Here is a 27,601-nt window from a genome sequence, read left to right as displayed (position 1 = left end):
TATATTACTAATGGATAAATGTGTGTGTGTGTGTGTGTGTGTGTGTGTGTGTGTGTGTGTGTGTGTGTGTGTGTGTGTGTGTGTGTGTGTGTGTGTGTGTGTGTGTGTGTGTGTGTGTGTGTGTGTGTGTGTGTGTGTGTGTGTGTGTGTGTGTGTGTGTGTGTGTGTGTGTGTGTGTGTGTGTGTGTGTGTGTGTGTGTGTGTGTGTGTGTGTGTGTGTGTGTGTGTGTGTGTGTGTGTGTGTGTGTGTGTGTGTGTGTGTGTGTGTGTGTGTGTGTGTGTGTGTGTGTGTGTGTGTGTGTGTGTGTGTGTGTGTGTGTGTGTGTGTGTGTGTGTGTGTGTGTGTGTGTGTGTGTGTGTGTGTGTGTGTGTGTGTGTGTGTGTGTGTGTGTGTGTGTGTGTGTGTGTGTGTGTGTGTGTGTGTGTGTGTGTGTGTGTGTGTGTGTGTGTGTGTGTGTGTGTGTGTGTGTGTGTGTGTGTGTGTGTGTGTGTGTGTGTGTGTGTGTGTGTGTGTGTGTGTGTGTGTGTGTGTGTGTGTGTGTGTGTGTGTGTGTGTGTGTGTGTGTGTGTGTGTGTGTGTGTGTGTGTGTGTGTGTGTGTGTGTGTGTGTGTGTGTGTGTGTGTGTGTGTGTGTGTGTGTGTGTGTGTGTGTGTGTGTGTGTGTGTGTGTGTGTGTGTGTGTGTGTGTGTGTGTGTGTGTGTGTGTGTGTGTGTGTGTGTGTGTGTGTGTGTGTGTGTGTGTGTGTGTGTGTGTGTGTGTGTGTGTGTGTGTGTGTGTGTGTGTGTGTGTGTGTGTGTGTGTGTGTGTGTGTGTGTGTGTGTGTGTGTGTGTGTGTGTGTGTGTGTGTGTGTGTGTGTGTGTGTGTGTGTGTGTGTGTGTGTGTGTGTGTGTGTGTGTGTGTGTGTGTGTGTGTGTGTGTGTGTGTGTGTGTGTGTGTGTGTGTGTGTGTGTGTGTGTGTGTGTGTGTGTGTGTGTGTGTGTGTGTGTGTGTGTGTGTGTGTGTGTGTGTGTGTGTGTGTGTGTGTGTGTGTGTGTGTGTGTGTGTGTGTGTGTGTGTGTGTGTGTGTGTGTGTGTGTGTGTGTGTGTGTGTGTGTGTGTGTGTGTGTGTGTGTGTGTGTGTGTGTGTGTGTGTGTGTGTGTGTGTGTGTGTGTGTGTGTGTGTGTGTGTGTGTGTGTGTGTGTGTGTGTGTGTGTGTGTGTGTGTGTGTGTGTGTGTGTGTGTGTGTGTGTGTGTGTGTGTGTGTGTGTGTGTGTGTGTGTGTGTGTGTGTGTGTGTGTGTGTGTGTGTGTGTGTGTGTGTGTGTGTGTGTGTGTGTGTGTGTGTGTGTGTGTGTGTGTGTGTGTGTGTGTGTGTGTGTGTGTGTGTGTGTGTGTGTGTGTGTGTGTGTGTGTGTGTGTGTGTGTGTGTGTGTGTGTGTGTGTGTGTGTGTGTGTGTGTGTGTGTGTGTGTGTGTGTGTGTGTGTGTGTGTGTGTGTGTGTGTGTGTGTGTGTGTGTGTGTGTGTGTGTGTGTGTGTGTGTGTGTGTGTGTGTGTGTGTGTGTGTGTGTGTGTGTGTGTGTGTGTGTGTGTGTGTGTGTGTGTGTGTGTGTGTGTGTGTGTGTGTGTGTGTGTGTGTGTGTGTGTGTGTGTGTGTGTGTGTGTGTGTGTGTGTGTGTGTGTGTGTGTGTGTGTGTGTGTGTGTGTGTGTGTGTGTGTGTGTGTGTGTGTGTGTGTGTGTGTGTGTGTGTGTGTGTGTGTGTGTGTGTGTGTGTGTGTGTGTGTGTGTGTGTGTGTGTGTGTGTGTGTGTGTGTGTGTGTGTGTGTGTGTGTGTGTGTGTGTGTGTGTGTGTGTGTGTGTGTGTGTGTGTGTGTGTGTGTGTGTGTGTGTGTGTGTGTGTGTGTGTGTGTGTGTGTGTGTGTGTGTGTGTGTGTGTGTGTGTGTGTGTGTGTGTGTGTGTGTGTGTGTGTGTGTGTGTGTGTGTGTGTGTGTGTGTGTGTGTGTGTGTGTGTGTGTGTGTGTGTGTGTGTGTGTGTGTGTGTGTGTGTGTGTGTGTGTGTGTGTGTGTGTGTGTGTGTGTGTGTGTGTGTGTGTGTGTGTGTGTGTGTGTGTGTGTGTGNGTGACACACTCGTCCAAGTCCTTGATCTCGATCATGGACGTGTGCTGCAGGGCACTGGCTGTGGCTGCGGCGCCAAGCACCTTACCAAGCTCTTCGCCGAGGTCGGAGGCATTATGCACGCCTTTCTTCAATTGCAGCACCAAGGCACCCGCGGCGCTGCGTCTGATGTTGTTTACGCTGCTGCCGACAGTCTGCTGCAGCGCCTGCTCTCCTTTGAGCTTCTTTAGGATATCCGCATACGTAGACGGATCACTTGCCTTGATGATAATTGCATCCGGCCGCTGGTGAACCCGGCGATGCGGTGGACGCGGCTTCGGGGCCCGACGGGCAGGATCATCGTTGGCTGGCATCGGGGGCTGTGGCTTGCGCCGCTGACGTCGTTGGCGGCCCACAAGGACGAAGTCGTCGCAGTCCTCGGCGACGTTGTTGTTCTCGTCCGTCCGTGTGGGGCCCGAGACACCTGCGCTACGCTTTGGCGGTACGCGCATCTCCGGTGACGAATCCGCAGGCCGCTTGTTCTTCGCACCACCCGAGAACAACGAGGGAGTGCCAACCGCCTTATCCGCTGTGGGGGGGCGAGGTGGCACTTGGCTCGCCAGCGACTTCTCCAACGCTGCGAGAGCCATACCCAGGCTCAGCCGGTAGCTGTTTATTTCCTTGTGGAGGTTGGACTTGCCTTGTATGAACTGGCCAAGTCCCCGTATAAGGCCGTCCATCCGCCCCAGTTTGTCCTCCATTGTCCCGGTTGCGAATTCCGCGGGTGACGGGAGCTTGAAATCTTTCTCCTTGCAATGCAGAGGAGCGCCGATTATCCTCTGCGTAATCGACTCTACCGTTGCGCAAGGAGACATCCACAGCGACGAGAGCGAGCTAGGCTTAACCAGGCTCGGCGTGCTGGGTCTCGCGTCCGATGTCCGCCCCTGCGGGCTCCGCAGCCCGTCATTCACGGCTGCTGCCATGCCGCGAGTAGCGCACGCCTTCGGTGTTCGCGCCACGGCACGAGGCAAGAACTCACACCAGCGCGCGGAGCTCACACCGACAGTACAGTACGCGGGAAAACACAGAGCAGTGGAAAAAACACCACTGCAGCTGTACACGCACTGCTACAGGTCTGTACACACGTGTACCGACGCGGCGCGTCAATCTACACACTTGGTGCACACACAAACACTTTTGCACCACGTATGACCGCACTAGGAATTAAAACACAGGAGCGCGAGCAACACACGTCCTATACGCTTTCTTGTCCNTGTGTGTGTGTGTGTGTGTGTGTGTGTGTGTGTGTGTGTGTGTGTGTGTGTGTGGCTTATACGGACTAAGCACAGAGGAGAATTGCATTCAGAGTATATATGGAGCACGTGAATATCATAATAGTTTGTACCACACATGTACTTCGGTCGAGAGGTCAAAGCGTTTTTGAATTCTATACAACGTCGGGAGAGAGAGTACCTCGGTGTGCATAGTGTGCGAATTTCGTGCGCGACATTGTCGGCAACCGACTAGCACCTCAATATTCTCCTCCTGGCTTTTCGACGAATAAACGCGCGTACTTTGCCCAGATCGCCTTTGTTTCTTCAGTCAATCCCTCGACCCGGCCGAATCGATAAATTTCATTTCTCCGAACGTGTGCGACGAGTATATGTGTATAAAAAAAGTGCAGCGCGTAAAGTACTCAAGCTCCCGGGCAAAAGCCTTTAAACGCTCTTACATAAATAAACCCTTCTCCCGTCGATGTGTGCGCGAGCAAGTGCTATGGTTTTATACATTATATATGTGTATGTACCTCTCTCTCTCATTTTTTTTCTGTAGCGCGCACATTGAACGTACAATCGTCGCGCAGACGTTACGCGATATCTCTTTCTTTTTCTCGTCCCATCTTACGTCATGGATTAAATGCTAGAAAAAAAATAAGCCCTTCAATTTTCGTCTCGGATTACTTCATTAATCAAAATTTGTTCATGGGCTTGCTACAGGCTCGTAAGCGCAGCCGTTTAACGGCCAGGATCGAGTATCCTTTTACACAGTAGCGGTCATAGGTTGGTTTATCCTTTCTCTGTGTCTTCTCTCAGCGAGGAAGACTACGTGTCACTGTATTCGCGCGAGAGCAACGAATCACTGTACACAAGGCCGTGCAGTAGTAGCCAGCCGCAGTGTTATAAATAATTTAAAGCGCCGGTAATAGCAGAGGGCTTGAATTACTTTGAAAAGCGTCGAGCAAGAGATTTTCTTTGAAGATACAAAGCTAAGTGGGTATCGCGAGCAACGCGAGTTTTCACTCGGCTCGACTTTTCTCTCATTTGCAGAGTTTATGCTTTTAACGAATCAGAGGGAGAGAGAGGCAAGAATCTCTTAATTGATAAATACGACTGCACGGCACGAGTGTGCAAAGTAAGCGACGTGTAAAATTGTTTCGATAAAGGAAGCCAGGAGTGGATTATTAATCAGCGAGAACGAAATGTGTATAAAGAAAGAGCTCGTTCGCAGCAAAGAAAATCACTTGGCTCGGTATTGCACTCAACGCAACAGTGTATATAGTATACAGCATGGGTAAATTATTGAGTTAGTATATGTTTACCGATCGCCTTTTTTTCTCGCACGTGCATCTTCGATTCGATGCCAGATGTTAATGCGAGTACATTTGATATACACTCGGAAGGCGTTCGAGCTTTTTCCTGTCCATTAACACCCTATACAGCGTCAAACGAACTAGTATTTTCACCGTATAACATTATATCTATACGTATCGACAAATTGCGTTGCAAAAAAAAGCAGTACGGCCGTAGCGCAGCATGACAACAACGAAGCTAAAGCTCGGAACGGAATAAGAAAGTACCCGAGTAAAAAAGTAGAGCGAATCTCGTCTGCGTCGTCGTCGTCGTCGTCGTCGAGTTTCTCGAGACTCCGTGCAGTGCGCGCGGACAATTGAATTTCGTTCGCGCTCGCCTCGTGCTGTCTGTTTGTATGCGCGCGATAATACGTAACTCGAGGAAACGGCGAGTGATATAAGCCGGAGCTGCTCAGTGAAATGTTGTAACCCGCTGCTCCTCCGTCCTTCGCAACTGCACTGTGTGACACAGCAGTTGCAGGCGACGGCAGCGGCGGCAGCAGTAGCAAGCTCGAGAGTGATTTACAGAAATAATGCGAATTGCTTTTTCTTTTCGACGCGAGTCAAATTACGTATACGCGAGGATTGCCGCCTTGGGATGTTTTTTTCTTCTTCTTCTTCTTCTTCTTCTTCGTCGATCGTCTAATACAAATATTTGCGGAGCGGCACGTTTTGCGGCGTGCGCGTTCTACGTGCCGAGATCCTCCGGCGTGTGGCAGCCCCAACAACTGCATTATCAACGATAAACTCGTATAAAGTTCCGAAAAGGACATTTAGCTTATGCTGGCAAAATATATAAAGTCGTCGCTAGCGCGCGCGCTGAGCGGCATCGACAAAGAATCGAAGCTGGATGTGCCTCGCGCGGATAATCAAAAGCAAAGCGCCACACGCGGTACAACACACGAGAAGCATCGAAAACTAGAAGTTGGCAAACTGGGTCGGTTACTGCAGTTATATACGTATATATTATACGTTCGACGCGATTGGATCAAATGTACAAATACAAACACTCATGAACATTATACGTATAGAGAGCAAGTAGTCCTTTCAATGTACACGCCTACGTAAGCGCGTACAGCGCCCGACAAGAGATACAAACGAAAGTAGAGAAAACGTGTCCCCTGACAGATGCTGATACCGTTGCGAGTAGTACCTCTCAGCTCTCTCTCTCTCTCTCTCTCTCTCTCTCTCTCTCTCTCTCTCTCTTTCTCTCTCTTTCTATGCATCAAGGTCATACATTCCATCGTCGCGTCGGCCGATTCTCAATATACCCACACACACACACACCAGTAAAAAAACAACAGCGCCAAGTTATGCATTTGCTGACATTCGTACACGTGTGATTATGTATGTATCTATATACGCGAATGAGAAGATGAGAAAAGAATGCACAGGCAAGTTGGCAAGGATAAAGAGCAAGCCAGTGCCGAGTGCTTGTACGTGTATAAGCTCAACATCTTTTTTACCCTTCTTTTTCTTATTCTTCATTTTGTACCAGGTGCCCTTTATAGATACATCATTTTCGACAATAAGTGGAATTTTGGACCGAGAATATGCATGCGAAGTTATATATTGTCATTTTTTTGCCGTAACTCCAATAACAACAGCCGAAACAACAACAACAACAACCAAGTTTTGCCACGCGTCCAGAATCCTCGAATAAACAGCGTGGCTAAATTAGTTTTCCGCAGGACTTTTGTATAGCTCCTTCATCAAGACAAATAATATATATATAGCAACCCTGGCTTGGCCTCGAAACCACATGCACAGGCTGTATACAGCCGCAGAGTTGCAGAGGAAGAGAGACTCGCACAAGTTACAGCAACCGAGATTTTCAACGCTACCTTGTTGAATTAAATTGTTTAAAGGTCTAAACCAACTTAGCCAAGTTGGCGATGCGAAATCGTAAAATGTTTTCCCTCTCGTAAGCTCTTAGGTATAATTAGCAGAGCAGAAAATTTTACTCGCGGGAAAAAGATAAATTGACATTGGAATTTTTCGAGCGCGGCGGAATATCGAGCAATTGGAGAAAAGCACTTCAGATCCTGAAGTATTACCCATACGGCCAGCATACGTGAAGAATAGAGAAAGAAGTGTGTATATGTGTGTACCAGGCGAGCAACGAGTGTTTTTCCTCTCCGACCGTTGTTTCCGCTTCTGAGCTTTTGTCTTCTATGCTTCGGAAAGGATCGATCTCTTTTTTTTTGTCTTCTTCTTTTATCGCAATGTAGGTGAGAAAAAGCAGCTATAGAGAGAAAGAGAGAGAGGGACAGAGAACAAAAAATATTGTTACGGCGATCGTTAACGCGAGAGTAAGAAGTGACAGCGTTTCTCAACCCATCAGCGCTGATTGTTATAACTATTGCAAAAGTTTATGCCATCGAACGCTTGATAAAGAATTGAGTGTAATTATCGCTTAACGCTACTCCCTTTTTTTTCCTTCTTTTTCCCTTCTTTCTCTCGTCCTCTTATCCGAATTATTGGTACGCTCGTTGATACATCGATACTATATATCGCGCAACATTAATGAGACTTGAGCTTTTTCTCTCCTAACGAACGTCTTAATTTGACGATCGAGCTTTTTTGTGCGAAAATAAACAGGTACGATATATACCGGTACGCCGTGTGAAAACGTCGCATTATAAATGACGTCAAGCTGGCAGAGAGAATGAGAGAGAGAGAGAGAGAGAGAAAGAGAGAGCAAGGGAAAGACAAAGCTGTATAGCTGCGACGAGCATAAGCTCAATTAATACTCATCAATTATGTGGAAACTACGTAGAGTGATAATGATTGGACAAATTTATCAAAGCGTAAAAGAGCCCCGATAGGTTTTAATAATTCTCCACACGAGCGTGAGCACACGATTCGATCACGATTGCGCGTCTCTGTGTGTGGATAAATTTAGATTCGAGAGTTATGACGGTTAAATTGACATAGTGAGTGCGTGGCACGAGTCCGTTAAACGGCTTGAAGGATTATTATTAGCTGCGCTCGGTGAGGAATTGCGATTAATTTGAATTTTCTTTTTGTCGAGAAACGTCCCATACATCGTCCAGGAATTACGCGCCGTACCACGTGAGTTTTATAACGGTCGAGGGCTTCTTCTTTATACGCTCGATTGCTGTTACCATTCGAGAGATCGTAAATATCTCTCTCTCGGAGCGGGAGGCGATCGAAAAGTTGTAAAAAATTATTAGCGCATCATTTTTCGAGCGACGGTATACTTTAAACTGAAAATAGCGAGAAAAAAAGTTGAAAGCACAAAAAAGTAGTAAGTCTACGGCGCATCGATTTCTTTCTCCTCGCGTGTAGCAGCAACGGTGGTATGGTATAGGGCCGAGCAGCTATTGAAAGTATCAGAATAAATAGTGGCTGGGATCGACGGAGAGCACAAATCGGTGCTGTACACACTTATATATATACATTTTTTTTATCGTCCTACTTCTAGACACACAGAATCGCGCACAAGAGTAGTAAAAGGAGTAAAAAAAAAGGAGAAGAAGGAAGAAGTTCGAAAGCTCGCAAGCTCTTAGCCTTGTATATTGTTGGTATCGGTAGCGCGCGCGCGTTGAACTTTTATTTTCATTATAGCCGTGGTACAGCTTTTTTCCGCAACGTTAACAGCTACGCGCGCGTGTGTATATGTTTACACGGCAAATACCCGTTCACCGCGAGAGTCGGGGGAGGGCTTCTCTCGGAGGAGAAATTTTTTCTTCCCGTCCGTTCGACGACGTTATTTTCTTGTCCACCGCAATCGCTTTGTTCGTAGTTTCATTCTGCGTACGCGTCAACGTTGCTGTCGCGCTGATCAAGTTGCGTTATTCACGACAGTGTATTTTACCAAATGGTACACTACCACGCCTCGTTTATAAACTTTCGGCATTACCATAAACGTCACGAGTGTCAATTTACCTTAGCTCAGTCGAGTGTATAATCCCGGAGACAAGTGGGCGCGCATAGAGGAGAACGAGAGAAGCTCATCAAGACGCTCGCATTGGAAAGGAAGACGACGCGCGGAAGCGATATACTTGGCTAAATGCGCCACACACGTTAGCGACGTCGAGTGTAGTACGTGCAAGTCTGTGTGCGCGCGCGGCACAGTGTGTTTAAACTCATAAGTTGAACGATTAAAATAATTAGTCGACGACCAAAGTTAGATTGGAACGCGCGTGAACGCGAAGGCTCTGCGGGCGGCTTTCCGGCGACCGTATATAACACCGAAAGTTTACAAAAAGCGCGCGCGAAAAATTCGTTACTTTCATCTGATCCCGGTGCGTGAATTTTCCATTTCAATGGAACGCTCGCGCGCACTAGAGAGCATAAAATGTAAAAATGAGGTAGACTTGCCCGTCGCGCGATCAAGTTTTTGCTTGTAATATTCATCGAAAATCAATTTCGACTCGTGTTCGGGCAAAATTTGAACCTCCGCCAGATTCAACATATCGTATTTCCATTCCTAATTTCTCGGCTTCGTCGGATTATTCTCGGTCGCAGCTTCTGCGCGTGTGTATGCTTTAAAAACACGTGATTAATGAAAAAAATGGGGAAAAATCGTGGATTCGTTCGTCGCCTCGGCGATTATACGTATACATCATCGCCTCAGCGCGCGTGTGTGTGTATACAAATATGCATGCATACATAAACTGCATGTCACACATACGTGCACAGGATACAGCAAAAACGTCGAATAAATCGTCGATCGAACGCAGTATACGCTACCACCATCGTCGCTGCTGCTGCCGCTACAATAAAACCCAACGGTTCACGCTCGTGCACTCATTTTCCATTTTTTTTTGTTCTGTCTCAGCGCGCACCCATACACTTGATTCATTGTACAGTTTTTTCTCTCTCTCTCTCTCTCTCTCTCTCTCTCTCTCTACCGTTCAATTAATCCAACAAAGATAAATCATCAGAGATAAATATCGATTGTGTATTTTGTGTAAAAAAGGGTGAACCGCAATGAAAGAACAAATAATTGGTTATAGCCACTCGTTTGCTACACGGCTGGATTTACCACACGTCTCGTGCCACTAGTGAAGTAATGTAAAAATAAAAAAAAAAAAAAGAGAAGAAAAAAATTACGAGAGAAAGTAGTTATTTTTTACGCTCGTGTGGGAACTTTCGAGTAGAATAAAAAAGGCGAAATTAAATTTATAAATCTAAAAAGCGTGCAAGCGAGCGGGCGGGCGAACGAGTGCGCATATATATAAGCACTGCGAAAAATATGGAAAGGTCACGCGTTTGCCCAAAAAATGTGCGCGGAGAAAAAACTCGTGTATTCGTTTCGCACGTTTTCCGTCAACATGCGAGTAGGGAAAAAGAGATGAAATTTCACCGCTGCCTGGCACGTATGAATGCATTTGACTAAGAGATAGAGCATTTCGTTGTTTGATTCGCATGTTTGTATGTGTTTGTGTGTGCGTCGGAAAAAAATTGGTTCATCAAAGCCATTTCGCGTTCGGAACATTTCGTTAAATTAATGCCCAATAAGCTGATACGAGAATTTTCAAAATTTATTGACATCAGAAAATAACGAACTTATAAAAAATGAAAAGAGCAGCGGAAGCGAGGCATTGTCATAAATAATTCAGTGCTATAATACAGTTGTGTATACGTAAACTTTGCTAAGCAATACAGGTAGCTCTATACGTCTGAGCAGCAAATCGGTAATTGGCTCGGCCGAAAGTAACTTAACTTTCGCTAAGCCTAACTTCTTCCAAGACTCGTTATAAGCTCAATGCGAAGCGATCATAGAGATGCAGCCTGAGTTCGCGCAAAGAAACTTTTATAGTGTATAAGAAAAGCACACACATACACTTGCGAAGATCATCGAAAATTTCAAACGACACACACACGTATACTCACCCACACACACATAAACATGCAGAGAAGGTAATTTTGTCAAGAGTGCACTTGAAAATCGACGCATTGTACTTTTTTTCGGGCAAGAAATAACGAACCCACTCGAATGGAACTTCGTCAACTCGTTATGGAAAAAAGAAAGGGAGCAAAAACGAAGAGGCGTCGAAAGAAGGCGCAAAATTTAGTAGCTTCGGGTTGCAAAGAGTAACGCTTTACAGAAATAGCTTTATTTTCTCGCGTACGTTGTAGCTAGAGAGGGATGCTTGTGGAAGTATATAATGCCTCGCGTATCAAGTGAATGCTCGAAATTTTACACTCATTCTCGTAAAAGTCTGCAGTCAATCGGCTGTGTAAAGGTGCGCCTGTTGTGCTGGATGAAGCTAATGACAGTTCTCGCTACGCGAGAAAGAGAGAATATCACCTTCTTTTTCGAGCTTTCCTTCGCTTTTGTTTTTTCGCTCTCTGAAAAGGTACAAGAAACGACACACAATCCTCGCGATAGAAAAGGAAAATATAACAACAACAACAACATCGGTAAGCGCAAGCAGATGATTATCAAAAGGTTGATATCACTTTCGAACGAATAATATAATGACTCCTACGCTGTATCGCAATATATTTCTCGACGCTATACGGCGCGCGTACGAATGCGCGATTTTTCCGCTTGGTCCTGAATTCTTGCCTCTTCGCTGCTATAAATGTAATTTCTTCATTCTAGCTGCGTGCCTCGACTGCCTTGTTGGCATTCAGTGAGAATATTACGTTTTACACGTTTCTCCTTCGTAGGCCTCGCACTTGTGAGTGTGCGTTCTTTTTCCTTTTTACACTTTTAGAGTAGAAAAACACGTGTTTTTATGTAAGAGGGCCGTGCACAATTTTTTTTTTCATTTCCTTTTTTTCGCGTGTGCAATGAGAAAAGAGGTCAGGTATTTTTGAACGGTAAATGCAACTCGTAGTATTAATATCATTTGCGCATAAATTAATATATAAAATTCTTTACTATTATACCCATGCGAACGATATGTGCACGGATTATAAAAAAATACTTTTTCACTGGTTTTTAGTGAACCCAGTTTAATTTGAAATAACAGTTATCAAGGAATTTCTATGGCAGAGATGGCACTCGTTCAAAAACTTCGACATCGACATTGATTCCTCGAGAAACGCCAAGCCGCACGCAAGTTTATAGTATCGCAATACTTTACCCAATTTTGCGGTTCTCACAGCAGCGCATCCCCCCCCCNCCCCCCCCAGCGTATAGCGTATAGCCTCGTAATTATTATTCGCTTTTGAGAGAAATAGGAGTGAGTTTCTCAATAAATACAGCCGAGACAATTTTCTTGATTGTATATGTATATACCGATAATATTCGAAGAATGAACGATGAAAGTTGAGGAGCCGCAAAGGAGAAACTGCAGCGCGACGCTTTGCTTTTCAAGTTTATACTGAGAAAGAAAAAATTGTCTCGACGCATGACCCGAGAGGGGAGGGAGGTAGAGAGAGAGAGAGAGAGAGAAACGTTTATCGACTCTTCGTCGTCTATCTGTTCACTCTGTGAGTTTTCCTTTTCACATATTTATCGCATTTATTCCATCAAACTTTTCTCATTTTAAGATTAACTTTTGAACTGTTCTTCGGACTTTTATTATTACGTATAAAGATGATCAGTTAGAGTACGAATGATTTTTTTTCATCTTTTTTTTCTCTCGAATATTGTTCTTTAACAAGAAAAATAAAAGGAAAAAGTACTCATCCGATAAAGTAACGATGTTAAAAGATGGTCGCATACATGTTTATGTCCACGTTTTCTTTTCCTTTTCTTGAAAAACAGACAAGCTCGAACCAGCTGCGTGATAAGTCAACGCAGTAGAGGGCGAAAAACTGAATTAACGAGTGGCATAAGTTATACGTCGACCGAAAAGTTAAACATTATGCGGTACCGAATGGAATGTATACATATTCCGGATCCCATATACACACACACGCAGCGTATAGAGGATAGCTGTACTCGCAGTGCGCGCGAGGGACTTGACAATGTGTTCGTACAGCGAAAGCAGAGAGTAAGCTTGCAGGAGTTAATTTAGCCAAAAGTTAGCTTCGGCTTCGGAACGAAGCTATTGATGCAGAATACATAAGTGTATAAGTTGCCAACGCCATGGTAAAGTTTCGCATGAATATAAAATGCAATTTTGAGATGTATAATAAAGTCGCTGGATTCCTCTCCTCTCCACCTACTCCCTTTTCCCCTTTTTTCGACTTGTGTGTATGTACGTGGGTATGAAGTTACGTAAAAGGTGCGTGTGTCCGTTCATAACGTTACGCTGCGAGCATGTAATATATGCACATGAATAAAAGAGAAGCTGCTTTGATAGCCCGCATGATTTTTTGTTGTTCATTTTTTACTAAAATCTAATTGATAGCCTCAAAAGTATTTTTATGTGTCGGGGCATAAAAAAGTCATTTCGCTATGCGCTAGTATCCCTCTTTATTTTTTACGAGAGAATGTCGAGATAAAGGCTGCGCATACCCGGCGAGCGGCCTGTCCCGCTCATCTTGATAAATCAATTTTTAAAACCAACTTATCATAAAACATATAGCTCGACGCACGGCTGCTGTAATACACGCTGCGTACGTATCGCCCTTTAATTTCTGTAGCGTCGATGAATTATTCAACGATTAATACCGGCTACGTCAATAGCTTAATTTTTAACTAGATTACAGTTCGGTCGAAACACAACAGCTTAAAATTCATTACTGATGTGTGTATATAAAAGAGTGTCGAAATTGCGCGAATGAATTTTTGAAAAGTTTCCTCCCTTGACGTGCTGTAATGCCAGTATTTTATTAAAGCTACTTTACAGCATGACTAATAATCGCTTCGTTTAATAAAAGTTTGAGCGAATTTGTAAATTATTGCGGTTAAAAACTCGTTATGCGTCCCGCGATTCAAGCTTAATAATGCCTGATTACACAGATAATTTCGAGCATTGTTGCACAGCAATTTCCACATTCTCTCTCTCTCTCTTTCTCACAAACACACTTGACTTCCGGAAAAAAAGAAAAAATGTCAAGGTTATATTCCCTAAATAATATTCTGAAGATTTTTCTGTCTTTACTACAAGAAAATAAATAAATTGACAAATAAAAGCAGGAAAATATAATAGGAAATACAACTAGGTAAAAGTGAGTCAAACGTATAAACTTTTATATCGCACATATGAACGCCCGGGTGATGCAATTTTGCTGTCAGAGTATTTCGTCGCTTGCGTAGAGAAACAGAGAGACAGCGAAAGAAAGAAAAACTCGCCGAGTCCAAAAACATAGCATTCAATTATTGTTCTTGTTCATGCTACAGATCCTCTGTAAATTTTGCGTGTTCAAGTGCACGCGTGTGTGTATGTGTGTATGTGTGTATGTGTGTGTGTGTGTGTGGATCGGTGGGTGTGGAAAAGCACGAGGATAAACTTTGAAAAATATATAACTGCTTTTGTTAACGACAGTTACAGGCTCGAAGACTTTTTCGCAGTCGATAAAGATTGTATACGTGCGTGCTATGCGAATGTGCAGCCGTGCGAATCAGAAAAAAAAAATCATAATAAATAGCGATGAAAAATTATATGCAAACGCGTCCCTGGATTTGTTAATTCGCGTGCATATAATTTATTCAAAAGCAAAATATGTAACAGGAAAACAAGAGAGCTGAGCAAAATGTCAATTTTCGAGAAACATCGTCGCATCGCGCGTCGCGTGCGTATACATACCGTTGATAATGTTATTCCCGGCGAAGTAAAATTGCCAGATATGCATTATTATTACGCATGTATATAGTTATGAACGAATAGCTTATATGCGCTATATGCCTGTGCAACTTTTGGAGGGCGGCTATATACGCTGAAGATAGGCGAGTGTGCAGTGCACAAAACAATGTGTACACCCGTTTAATCTATGCTCTTCCGCAACACTGAATTCAACTATACAAGATTATAATGCGACGCGCAACGGCGGCGTATATGTATAAGGATTATACACGAACGCATATTATATATGGGTCAAAATAATACTTTTTAAAATTTCTGTCCGCACGTATGTCACCGATCTTAACGCGCTTTTTTTGTGTTATAGTACATGATAAAAAAGTGCCAAAACCAAAATGTTGGACCCCCTCCCCTTCCTCCTACTCCCCTCTTCCCCTATAAACGTTCATTTTCTACCTATATTTTTTCTGAAGGCCTGAAACACTCAAACAATCTGAAAAAATTCGAGGGTGTTTGGATTGTTGAAAAGTACCTTCATGAATTTTTTCAGATTTTTTAATTGCTTCAGGACTTCAAAAAAATATAGATAGAAAATGGACGTTTATATCGGAAGTGCGTAGTAGATGGGGGAAGGGGGTCCCAAAATTTGGGTTTGGCACTTTTTTATCATGTACTATAACATACCAAAAGCGCGTCAAGATCGGGGACATAGTGCAGACGAAAATTTAAAAAAGTATCATTTTGACCCATATATAAAATAAAGCTCGTGCGTGTACGCCGTGTACAGGCAGTTTTCTCCCGAACACTATATAGTTTATAAATTTACTTATATCTCCAGAGCGTTATATGGCCTATGTATAAATCTCCCTCTCTACGCATATAAAGCTTACCTTTGCACTGTATATCAGAGAGATAAAGAGACGAAGAGAGACAGATTTTAAGTGTCTACGAAAGTGTGGGGCGGAATTTTTTTTAACCGCGGGATAAGTTCCGGGGAAAAAGAGTTTTCGAATGGAAAACTTTACACCGGGGTTTTTTCTATCGCTGGCGAACGAAATTAGATATTGAAAGCATTGGATTTTGGATATAGTTATCGAAGGAGTCGCGCGGGTACCATTATTGAACTTTCTTATACCGCGAACACGAGATTGTGCTCGTGCATTAAAAAAAAAAATTTTCGAAAAAATATCGTATAACTTGGCGCTGTTACACGTGCAACGCCAGCATTATCTAGCTTCCAGAGAGAGAGAGAGAGAGAGAGAGAGAGAAAGAGAGATCGCGATAGAGAGATCTTTATTTTTCCAAGAGCTCGACTCGCATTTTTGATTGCCAACTCCTTGGAGTTTATACATCCGCGGAGCACGCCGAGATCATCTTCTATAGTTTGCAAAGTGAATAAAGTCGCTTTACTACGGTATATAACAGAAAAGAGCGTCATTACGATAGAGAGAGTAACGATCGAAGCAGCTTTTCGTCTCAAAGCACAATAACGAACGTGCGTGCGCTCGTTATGTGCCTTGATTCGGTGACAGCTTCGTCCCATAATAAACCAAATGCGTCAAAGTCTAACCGAGTCAAAGGTACACTGACGATGATTGTGTACACGTACGTAGAAATATCTCTTGGAGATATTATGATCCCCCGGCTAAACCGCAGGTCTGCAATCAAGTCGGCAGCTCATTAGCAAGGATCGAGCTGGCAAGACGGAAAGGGCTTAGCCCGCGCTAAGCTGCAAATCGCCTCTCTCTCTCTCTGTGTACACGCGCAGTGCTACGAATTAGATCGACTCGATTTCCTCTTGCGAAGATGCGCGCACGTATGACATTCGAGTACGTGTGTACAGTAAATACATCTGCCGTATACGTAGACTATTGTTCAGCCGATGCTAATACTTCTTGTTGTGGTTCAGAGCGATAAAATTTCCTTCATTCGCGTATGAGTTAATTCCAATTATTAACCGGACAAGTATGACTTGTATCTCATAAAATGTCGTCCGTGCGCATCTCTATCTCGTCAAATTTTGTAGAATTACGCTTCGAAAGTCCCTAAGCTGCAAAATCTAGTTCAACACACGATCTCCCAATGGAGTACATCGTTATTACATTACAATATTGTTTCACGTACGAGTTTCAGCAAACAAAAACGAGAGTTTCCTTTTTATAATTGATTCAAAAATCTCGTTGCTCGACTTCGACAAATTGATATTCATGTATACGCCGATGCCGTATATATTAATGCAATGATAAATAAATTTGACGTTGGTCTCCGGAGGGTCGTGATATCACATAGCTTTTTTTGCGAGACGCGCGCATATAATAAATTAACATACGCCACATGGAGCAAAAAGTGAAGGAAGAAAAATTTAATGCCCAGGGAGGCGGAAAAGTCTGTTACACAAACGATGACGAAGACCCGAAAAATACATTCGGACTTCAAAAATAACTCGGTAAACATGGTCTGGCAGCTGTACTCTGCACATTCACGTACACACACACACACACAAACACACACACACACAGACTGTACAGGCTGTGTACTATGTGGCCAGCCTGACCCTTGGAATCGATTTTCCCATTTTGCAGACAACAAATCAAAAAGCCGAGGCGAGAGAAGGAACATCACGTTTCGAAAAGCTTCATTATTAATTCGTCTCGCGATCTCTCCTTTGCTCGTGTTCGAATATAATCAGACACGACGTGTATACAGTGTTTCCAGCGGCGCATCACAGCATCAGCGGCGGCAGATAACAGTTGGAAAGAGAGAAAATATCTCGTTTTCAGCTTTTCTCTATTAATCTCGAGCTCTCTCGCGCCTCGCGCCTCGGCCCAAGATCGCAAGACCATTGTCTGCAGTATTTATTTACCCGACGCTCTGGCTCTTTCTCTCTTTCTCTTTCTTTCTGCTCTCCATTTTCAATGAGCGTCTATACAAACACACTTCGTGTATATGTGTGTCATTCTATGTATTATGTACATAGAATTACCGCGACTCGCGCGTCAACGCTTAACTTGAATGCAATTAACCAAGAATAAAAGACAGTCCGCTCGAAAGTACGAGCGAGCAAAAAAGAAGCTTTTCATTGACGATTGTTTGCTTTTTTTCGCTTTTCATTTTAAACAGAGCTCGGATAATTTTTTCACAAAGTAAAGCGATCGCGATGAGGAAATTTGTTTATTCGATATATTGCGAGCTTAATAAAGTTTTAATTTCTGCTGCCGCTGCTGCTGGGGATGAAAAATATTATGTAACGCCGAAGGGTATCTATGGGCTGTGCTTGCACGAACGTAATTAAGCTCTCCCTATTAAGGCTCTCTGTAAAATATTCCGTAAATTAAAAAATATAAGGTTGACAAAAGCGAAAAAGTTCGTTATATCGCGTAGCCAGAAACGTTCCAACATTTTGTTCTCTGGGAAATATATCCCCAATAAACGCGCGCGCGCAATTTCAATTTCTCTCAATTTCAAGTGGTAAAGCTCGATTTCGGTCGGACTTTTAGCGCTCGCTAAACTCATCCCACTCGAGCATACGGACACCCACACGCACACACAAGTACAGATAATACTCAGGAGGAACAATGGAGCTATAATAGCTGCGTTATAATAAAATGCCCATACCAGATGCAGCTGGAGCGTTGCTGGCAGCCGCTGCGGCGGCGGCGGCCGCGGCTGCATTGTTATCGGCGACCGGAGCGGCGGCATCGTTGTTCCTGATGCACTCGGCTTTCTCGTCGCTCATGGTGCTGCCGCTGCTGCTCTCGTCGCTCTCGCCCTCGCTCATTCGGGGATATTAATTTTTTCGGCGCACGGCTATATACTATGATATATATAATTAATATATTACGTCGTGTATATCGCTCCAGGCGGCACGCACGAACTCACAACAACAATGATTTCTATATATATATGTATCACACACAGGCCGCTGGACTGGTGCAAGGGGAGCTGAGCTTTAGCGACAAGACGAGCGAGAGAGTCGGAGCTTTCGATCGGCGCACAGTAGTACAGCAGTAGCACACAGCAGCCTCCTCCCTCTCAGCCTCCTAACCTCGAAAGAGCAGCCTCTCGCTCTTATACTCTCGACACAGTGGTAATGCTCTCGTAGATCTGGCTCTTTTTCTGGCAGTGGCAGTGCGAACGACGAGAGGCTCCACTTATTTTTTTTTTCTTTTTTCGTCACAACGACCGACCGACACATGTACGACGATGGGCTATAACGATAATCGACACTCGTCGCGTACACGTTCCAGCACACACGCGTGCGCCCGCGTGGCACACACGCACACACGACAATTATCCCCTTTCGATCGGCTGGCTAAATAATAAACACGTATTTAAGGCAACGATAATGTGCGCGGGAAGGTGGATCGTAGTGGAGGCACACGAGGAGGAGGCGCGACACTATTCTAAATAAACTCGAGGCTGCAGCAGGCAAAGGCTCGTCTCGCGAGATCCGCCTCAGTTCGACTTGCTTTCACTCATGGCTCCGAGCCCACTTTTCTCTATACTGTCCTTTCAACCATAGCACATGGTGATCGGAAAGTGGAAAACGACAACAAGTTGAAAAAACAAACAACAACAACAACAACAACAACAACAAACGAACTGCACACCGACACACTGCACTCGTTTATACGGTCGCGAACAAGTTGCTTCTCTCTGCTCGTCTGGTGGAGCGAGCTGCAGTGCTCCAGTCGCTCAGCTGATAGAGCGCGAGAGTAGTCAGAAAGGAGTAGCGTAGTTTTCGTCTTTCATCTCTCTCTCTCTCTCTCTCTCTCTTTGCTGCTGCTGCTCCTCCTCCTCCTCCTCTCCTCTCCTCTCTCTCTGCAAGCGAGCGCGCAAAACCCCGTGACACACTAGTGCGCGCGAGATAGATACATGCAAGCCTCGGCACACTACTTTTGCAGAGCGCGCGAGCACATGCGTGCGCGCTTTCGGAAACGGGGGTTGTATCCCGAGTTCATCCGTGTGTGTGTACGTGTATGTACGTGTGTTTGCAAATGCAGGCGCGTGTGTGTGCGAGCGAGAAAAGCGGCAGAGAGTAGGGCAGGGTCGGATTCTGGCCAGACTCTCCTCTCAGCGAGCAAAAGCGAGAGGGATGCATAAAAGCAGCGCCCCCTCCACCTCGACAACACGCTGTGCTGCTGCCGCTGCTGCTCTCGCTGTGCAGTCTGCGGAGAGGTAGGTAGGTAGACAGTGACAGAGAGCGAGCAGAGCACAGCGAGAGAGAAAGAGATGCTCTTCTGCCGCGCCCGCTCTTCCACCCTCTCGCGATCTCGCGTGCGTGTGTGTCTGAGTTATACTCCGCAACGGAGTCTGGGCGTCTGCGTGTGTCTGCGTGTGTGTGTGTACATGCATGTCTCTCCTGCGACCCGTAAGCGTCCCGGGGACTGCCGCCGCCGCCACCACCACCGCTGCCGCTGCCGCTGCTGCTGGACCATGCTATCTTTTTCTATACATGTATATAGAGCTGTATACTAGGGGCTGCTGGGTACAGGGGGTGGTGCTGCTGCTGCTCCTCGCCGTCTTTCCAGACTCGGTGGTGGTATATACCCGCGCTTGCGCTCTTCAACTCTACTATAATACTACTGCTGACTACTGCTATTGGCACCGACTTTCTATACGTATATATACGCTGCATACGTATTACGGTGCACTGGACCAGTGATATAGAACAACCGCTCTCTTATCCCCTTGGAAAACCCTTCCACGTACATACGATTGTAGGAAAGAGACAGAGAGAGAGAAAAGAGAGATACATTCTTATTTCACTTGCACCTTTTGCGCCACAACGATTACACACAGACATATACGCGCAAACACCTGCGTGGATGAAGAAAAAGAAATAAAAAAAAACGTCGAGAGTATGAGCGCTACATGCTAATACTGCGTTTATGTTTTTTTTTCCTCTTTTTTTTTAATGTTCGCGCTCGGAAGAGGAGTAGTAGAGCGCAGCGCAAGAGAGGGAGAGAGCGAGCGAGAGCTTTGCTCTTTTTGCGCGCGCGAAAGAGGGTATATACGCTTTTTTAGTAGACTAGCTGCAGGTAGTGATGCTCTTCGTTATACATATGACGATGGCGTACGTACCTACCGGTATATATAATGCAGATACATTTTTCTTTATACTCGTATTATTAACATGTGCTGGCAATTAGCTCGAGGGAATTTCATTAAAAACACATTCGACGATCGCGCTACTGCACAGCTGTGCAACGAAAAAATTTTATGAAAATAGAAAGCTCGTAGCTACCGCCTGCTGTAGCTGCTGCTACGACGATGATGCAAATGTCATTTATTTTAATTAAGTTGGATTTTGGTTTGCCATGCGCAAACATTCTCGCGACTTCGATTGAAATAACAACTTTGAATAATTATCACTTGCAGCTCGAGAGATTAGTAAAATCAATTTGACCCGCTCAAAAACAATGCTGAAATAGCAGCTGCGCATTATTCTATCGTTTGATTATATTGGCATCAAATACACCTGAACCGCAATCAATACTGCTCTAGGTGTAGCGTGTATTTGGCTGTATATGTATACGTGTGACATGTATATGTGCTCCACAGCTATACAGAATGAGATAAGGACGATGAATAACAATCTACACCAGAAGGGCCAAAACATTCGTGTAAGCGGTATTATCTGCTGGCGTTGCCGCCTGCAAGCCACAGTAGTCTGAGGCCATTGCACTATATATATAATACGTTGTACAGTGTGCAGACAGTATACATCGTGTATGCGCTTATACACTTCCAAAACACACGTACTTGTCGCTGACGTATACATACCCACACATACACTCGCACGGAACATCAACAGCAGAAGCTCGACGAAGACGACGACGACGACGACCAATTCATTCCTTAAGATTATCGGACTCGTGCGCGCAAATATCGGACTGAACGGATCTACGCAAACTGAATTAAGTTCGATAACAGATTTCTGAAATGGACCACGCAAATACCATCAAAGCAGCAGCAGCGGCAGCAGCTCGACCACTGGACTACTTATTTTTTTATAAAGTTATTACGTATCGGTCCACTAGTCCATAAATTATTCTCTGAATTTGCCTGTAGGCCGGCTGGATTAAACTTTGCGACTCCACCTTTATCGTGCGCGCTCAAGAGAAATAGAGAGAGAGAGAGAGAGAGGGAGGGAGGGAGAAAGAAGAGAGAAAGTTACAAAGTAAAATATTCAAGCGTCCAAAACCACAGAGCGAAAGAGAGAGAGAGAGATGTAGCGATAGTACACTCTCGGTAGTGGCGGTGGTGGTAGTGGTAGTAGTATACCAGCTAAAGCTATATAACCCCGAGACTTGCCATTTGGAGTACAGCGAGTATCGAATGTCTGAACTCGTAAATAGGTCGAAAAGTGTTTCTTCTTCTTTTTCGTTCTTAGCAGCTATACGATAGATCGCGCGCGCACATAGTATAGTACACGACCAACTCTGCGAAAGATTTCCACAGGCTATCTATTTAACAAGCTAATAAAAAAGGGGGAAAAATATGGCGCGCCTTATGGAGAGGTTATAAAGTAATTCTCAAATTCAATGGACATTATTGATAATGACCTTGACCCAGGATGTGCGCTGTCGCCGTACGTACACATGTATCGGTGTTATGTACGAATGCCAAGCGCCGTTAAATGTATTTCTATATATATCACTTATCGCGCGAAATACTTGCGCGACAAAAGCCAGTCAGCAGCGCTGCCGCACACGCCGCTCATTTATCGCGCGCCTCCATCTTTTCACCGGTTGTTCTTGTTGCTTTTACGATAACGTCCCTATCGGTGGGCGGACAATGGAAACACAAAAGGTTTTATTGGAAAAGTTAAAAGTCACGCACGTATTGTGTCATACACGTGTGGAGGGGTATGTCCTTTCTCTCCTTGCTCGGGCTCGCGCACCGCGCATATTCTCTCTTTAAAAACTTGTTCTGTGCGAAGGATTTTATCGATCTTTTAAAGACGTGCCATCGCGCGCGCGGCCCGGAGTACCTAGCTTTTATGAATCTTTTGCAGTGTATATACGCGCTCGCGCGCGTAGCAAAGCTCGGAATCGTATTAAAAGCTTACCCGCGCTGCGCTTTCGAAGTTTACTTTTAATTTTGTTCGACTTAGAGCGCGCACGCCCCAAGTAGACCCGCTCTCTCTCTCTCTCTCTTACTCTCTTTCCATCTCACTCAAAGAACCTTTTATCAAATTTAATTACAATAATATAGCGCGCATAAAGCCAAGTCCCTATCAGCGTAAACCTTTTTCTCCATCGATTCTTCATCATAATCGTCGGCGAGAGTTTACATAGTTGCCTATCTACCGAGCTAAACGCGCCGAACGCGCACAGCTGCGCGCCGCAGTAGTTCGAGTCAATGTAGCGCCATACGTTCGTGCGACATAAAGGGAAAAGAGACCGAGTCGTCGTTCGCTCTCTCGTATATATGGCAGATAAATAAATACGATCGCGCGAGTGGCCGACAGTCTCGAGACAATGTTTATGTGCGTTTTATGTATATATATCTACACACGAGCGTCATCTACGCAATCTCGAACTGCTCCACGTGTGTGGGAGAGAGAAAGAAACTCGTGGCAGAGAGCTGCAGAGAATCCCATGTGTGCGCACTCAGGGGCGACTCGTTGCAGCCGAGGCAGTTAAACTCGACGCTAAAATACTGGCCGTTTTTCCCGAGCGATCGCTGATGTACGCGTTCGCGTATATATCGAAAGAATTAAGTTTAATACGTTTCAGTTGCGCTCGCCGTTTCGGTTTATTTACGCCGCCGACTCTCGGCTAAGAGTAATTCAGATGGAATTTTTTTTCTTTCATTTCATTACTTACGGTTGCTCCTGCTTTTTTATCTCGGTATATAATCTCGAATGAGAAGAATTACTCACCTGAAAGCAGAAGAAAAAAAATTATAAAATTATTATTTCTTCTTTTCTGAAGCATCCTAGAATTCTTATGCGACTTATTAATTATATTCTCAACAATTTGCTGCGGTCGCGGAGAGAGACAGAATTCAAGGTAAATTTGGAGTAAGGTCAAAAGGAGAAAGAGCGAAGAGCACGAGGAGAGAAACACGCTCGGAATTGCGGGTATATAATGTAGAAAATACTAGTAATCTACGTTTGCTGAATACAAGGTGTTTCATTAGACGCTTCGCAGACTTGTAATCATGTAATTTCGTCGCGATCGAAATCGCACGTACAAACCGATATACCTGAATCTTACCTTATTACACTTATAATGTATTCGCAGCTGTACATTGACTGCATTAGAAAACGCTTTTTAGATGACTTTGAAAGATGTAGCATATACTCGTTTGTCGACAAAATAAAACCCAGAAATGAGATTATATCTATACCATCAAAATAAAATGTCATAAGGGAAAATGAACGCGACCTCGGTGATACCAATACCTATCCCAGAACACGCACACGCCACATCGAGCTTTTAGTGACGCTAATAATTCAATTATGTACCCGAGCAAAATGTAGTAAAAAAAAAAAGAAGATATACCGAAGAGGCTAGTTCGTACGAATATTGACTGACAGGCAGCCTGATCACGCCAACCGCCGCGTTAATGCCTTACACATGATTGACTATTATCATAGGATTAATTAGATAAACCGTGCAGCTTGGAATGAAAAATTTCTTCATTGCGTCGATTGGAATTTTCATCCCAATGAAAGACGATAAAATGTGTCGGATAAAATAGTTACAGAAATATCGAGAAAAAAATGCAGATAACGCCAGTAAAGAATGCAGTTTTTTCTCTCGCACTAAGATTATCTCCGCCCTCTGCCTCGTAAGATTATAATTTCATTTTGTACACAATGTGCAGATTGTTCAACGCGCAAGCCGAGGGGAAAAAAATTCGCATATATCAATGAAGCAAGCTCGGATATTAGAGCGCATAAAAAGTGTATACATTTTTTGCAAGAACAAAATTGCAAATTGACCACCTCCGTGAGCGCGCGTTCGCGCGAGCTAGCTAGCTTCCTCATCGCATTCAATTTGAGCGTTAGGGATTTCATTACCGTATCCTGAGAGATCGCCAGCAGCGCCGCGTCGTAATTTTCATATATAATAGACTCTCGGCCGCGAAAACTCACCGATAATTGTATCCTACTTCATGAACGTCGAGCAGATACAAATACTTATACCGCTTGTGTGTACAGGCCGAGAAGGAAGATGGACGAAAACATTATTTGGCAGTTTTCCAAAGCTCCGGTATAAGGCTCGCGCAGGGCATGTATTTTTAAATACAGACTCTTACCAATACACGCGAAAGACCGAGTGTTATGTTGTATACGTAAGCAGGCTCAGCGTTGCCGAGTAAAAATGAAAAGGTGACTTTGTACCTTAAATAAATGAGAGAGAGAAAAAAGCACGGGTCAAAATACAAGATAACGTGGCTTCAATCATCGGGGAACTATGACACTCAACTATTTCATTACGATACAAGAATACAGCAGCAGCTGTTTATTATTACATCGCGATGTGTGCGCCCGCGCGCGAGTAGATTTTTATGCCAGCGCCAGCACAGCGGCATTGTCAATTCGGGCACGTAGTGAGGCTATGCTCTGTGCAGCATCGCGTCACGTTTCAAACTCTCTCTCTCTCTCTCTCTCTCTCTCACATACATGCAGTGTACGCTAAAGCACGAGTTCTATAGCAGCAGCAGCATTGATGCCATACTGGCGTATATACAGCCAAGAAGTTAAGCTTCAATGTTATATACAGAGCGCCAAGTTTCTCATTATCGTCTTTGCGTGTGCGTGTGTACACGAAGCTTTAATGGCATTACACATGTCCGAAGATACAGAGCTTTCAATTTTTCTCCGGTCTCGGCGCGCGCATTAAAAGCTCGTCTATATTATTAAACGCTTTCGCCCTTATACATACACGTATTATATAAATGCATTTAAGCGAGAGAGAGAAAGAAAAAGAGAGGAAGGATGTGTGCAGGTCGAAAAAATAGCGCGGGATTAAAGTTGCACGAGTTTCGTTCATTTATTATATACTCATAACAACGTACCGAGCTCAAGTGATTATATTGGAGAGATAATTTATGCTAATCTGATCGCGCACGCCCGGACCACTGCCGCTGCCGCCGGTCCGTAGTCGCATTACAAATGAACAGAATAGTTAATATGTTTATACATGCTCTATATGTGTGTACGCGCCGCGCTCGGCTACAGAGGTGGTGGCAGCGCGCACGGGACACACGATTATGCATTCTCGCTTCTGAATAACGCATAAATTGGCCGATCAGCCGAAAACGAATGACCATGGGGTTAAAAATAAATACGCCGTATCCCAATTTTACGACTTCATTGTACGTAAGGAAATTTAAGCTCTTCGAATTCGGACCAGTTGTTGCGCGAGATCAGCAGTGTGCACGCTCCCCCTCGCGCGCGCGCGCTACGTACACACAAAAGCACGTTCTGTGTCAATATACACACGCCTTGTGCACCAAAAACTGGGACGATCCCGGCGTTGTTTTTGTTATTCTCCGTTTGGTTGGTTGATGCGCAATATACATATATGTAGAGACAGCTCAAGCTTAGCCTAATAATTATTTCACTTTCGCATACATTCGCGTCAACCGAGCTTATCCATTATTCCGTGATTTTCAATGATGTACACTCATTAAAGTACACAATTCAATGTCGTTCTTTTTCGCGAAAGCTATATTTATGCTGGAGCTTTAGAAATCCATGAGGGAATCGAACGATCAACATTTGCTATAATACCCTCGAATCCCACTAGACGCGACAGGCTTTATATAGTCCCCTGGCTCAGAGCTCTGCCACACACATACACAAAATGTGTGTTACACATATACCTGACTCGTGCGGTAATATCGCGTCAGTATCTAATGCAATTAAAAACAAAAAGATTCGCGCGCACGAGAGAGTAGAGAAAGAGCCGACGAACTAATCGAATTATCCATCAAGGAAATTATTGTTGGCTGGGGCAAGACGCAAGCTTAAGTATCGCTAAAGGTGCAAACTTGATATCCCTCCTTTTAGCTCAGACTGCGATCGTTAAGTGCTGAAATAAATGATAGTATTACGGACAGTTTATTTATTATTATTTCTCGTTGAAGATGTATAATATTTATATTTAGCAGTTTCGCAATGGGGGTAAAGCAAAAAAATGAAAGAGAAATATTTCGTAGATAAATTTTTATAATCGAGGGTGTTGTAGGTGGGTGTGCGAGTGTACGTGTATACACCGCGAGCTGCGGGGCTCTGGATACAAATACGCCGTACGTGATGCCGTGAAAGCCCTTTTGTCATCGATTCTTTACACATATAACCCAACCGAACACAAGTGCCTCGCCGAGCCTCGAGATATTTTATTTTTTCACCTATTCAGCAGTTATACACGAATATCCGGGAGGTAAAGAATACCACTCTCTCGCCCACGCACGAGTGGCGCGTGGCAAAAGATAAATTCAAATTTTGCGAAAAATCGGATTTTTCTTGACTGACAAAATAACTATACGCGCTCTGCGACCTCCTCTCGAAAATACTTTCTACTCTTTTTCTCCTGGACAAAGATCGAAGATCGTAATACATATCTCACTCGAGAGATTATACCTTTTATCAACGTAAGGCATGCCAAAGAGAGAGAGAGAGAGAGAGAGAGAGAGAGCAAAAAATTATTATTTACTTTCTTTTTCTTCTACTCCAGGAGAGATATAAATTTTCAAGTTTGATACTTTGACTATCTAGATTTCCTCTGCCTCGTGTATATATAGCCACGAGAGCGGGAGATACATCATAATTAGAGTCAGCCTCGACGAGGACACGATTATATATCATCCCCAGCCCGAAGAGCCTACAGTATCCGTAGATGTAGAATAATATAAGAGCAGGAAGATATAATAATTGACATGATAAAGTGATCCTCACTTTTAGATCATATGGAGTCGGTGTTGTTTTTTTTTCATCCTACTCGATGTATTTCGTACGTGAACACGTATTGTGCGTGTGTACGCGTACGAGCGAATACACTTAATTGACCTGCATATATGCTGCAGCTGCGCTATCCGATGCACAGTGTACATATGAGCTTGTAAACACGGATAGCTGCAATTCGTGTCGCAGACATGTGCACGGCATGTGCATGTAAACTCCACCGAGTTATACATGTCGTATAAACGAATATAATTGAGATGCGTCATTTGAAAAATTCAGAGGGAGGAAGATTTTTCGAGAATTTAGGAGGAAAGATATGTAAAAAAATATTTCGTGCTTTTTTGCTTCGAA

General features: G+C 44.3%; 1 protein-coding gene across 8 annotated transcripts in view; it reads right to left on the bottom strand.

The window, feature by feature from the left end:
* The window catches only part of LOC106653879 (solute carrier family 12 member 4), a 106,120-nt gene that overhangs the window by 14,601 nt on the left and 63,918 nt on the right, over positions 1-27,601 (bottom strand). The window contains exons 1-2 of one of the 8 annotated variants that reach the window (XM_014373488.2): positions 18,202-19,429; positions 17,938-18,136 (exon numbers count right to left, since the gene is read on the bottom strand). The exons of 6 other annotated variants lie outside the window; for them this stretch is intronic. In XM_014373488.2, coding sequence (XP_014228974.1) covers positions 17,938-18,100 — 163 coding nt within the window. In that variant the 5' untranslated portion in view covers positions 18,101-18,136; positions 18,202-19,429. Of the gene's footprint in view, positions 1-17,937; positions 19,430-27,601 lie in introns of those variants that run through there. One more of the 8 variants, XM_014373487.2, reaches the window with a different exon arrangement.

The sequence above is a fragment of the Trichogramma pretiosum genome, unplaced genomic scaffold (assembly GCF_000599845.2).
Source record: "Trichogramma pretiosum strain Unisexual culture from Peru unplaced genomic scaffold, Tpre_2.0 scaffold11, whole genome shotgun sequence".
Lineage (NCBI taxonomy): Eukaryota > Metazoa > Arthropoda > Insecta > Hymenoptera > Trichogrammatidae > Trichogramma > Trichogramma pretiosum.
This window is presented reverse-complemented; position numbering and strand designations above follow the sequence as displayed.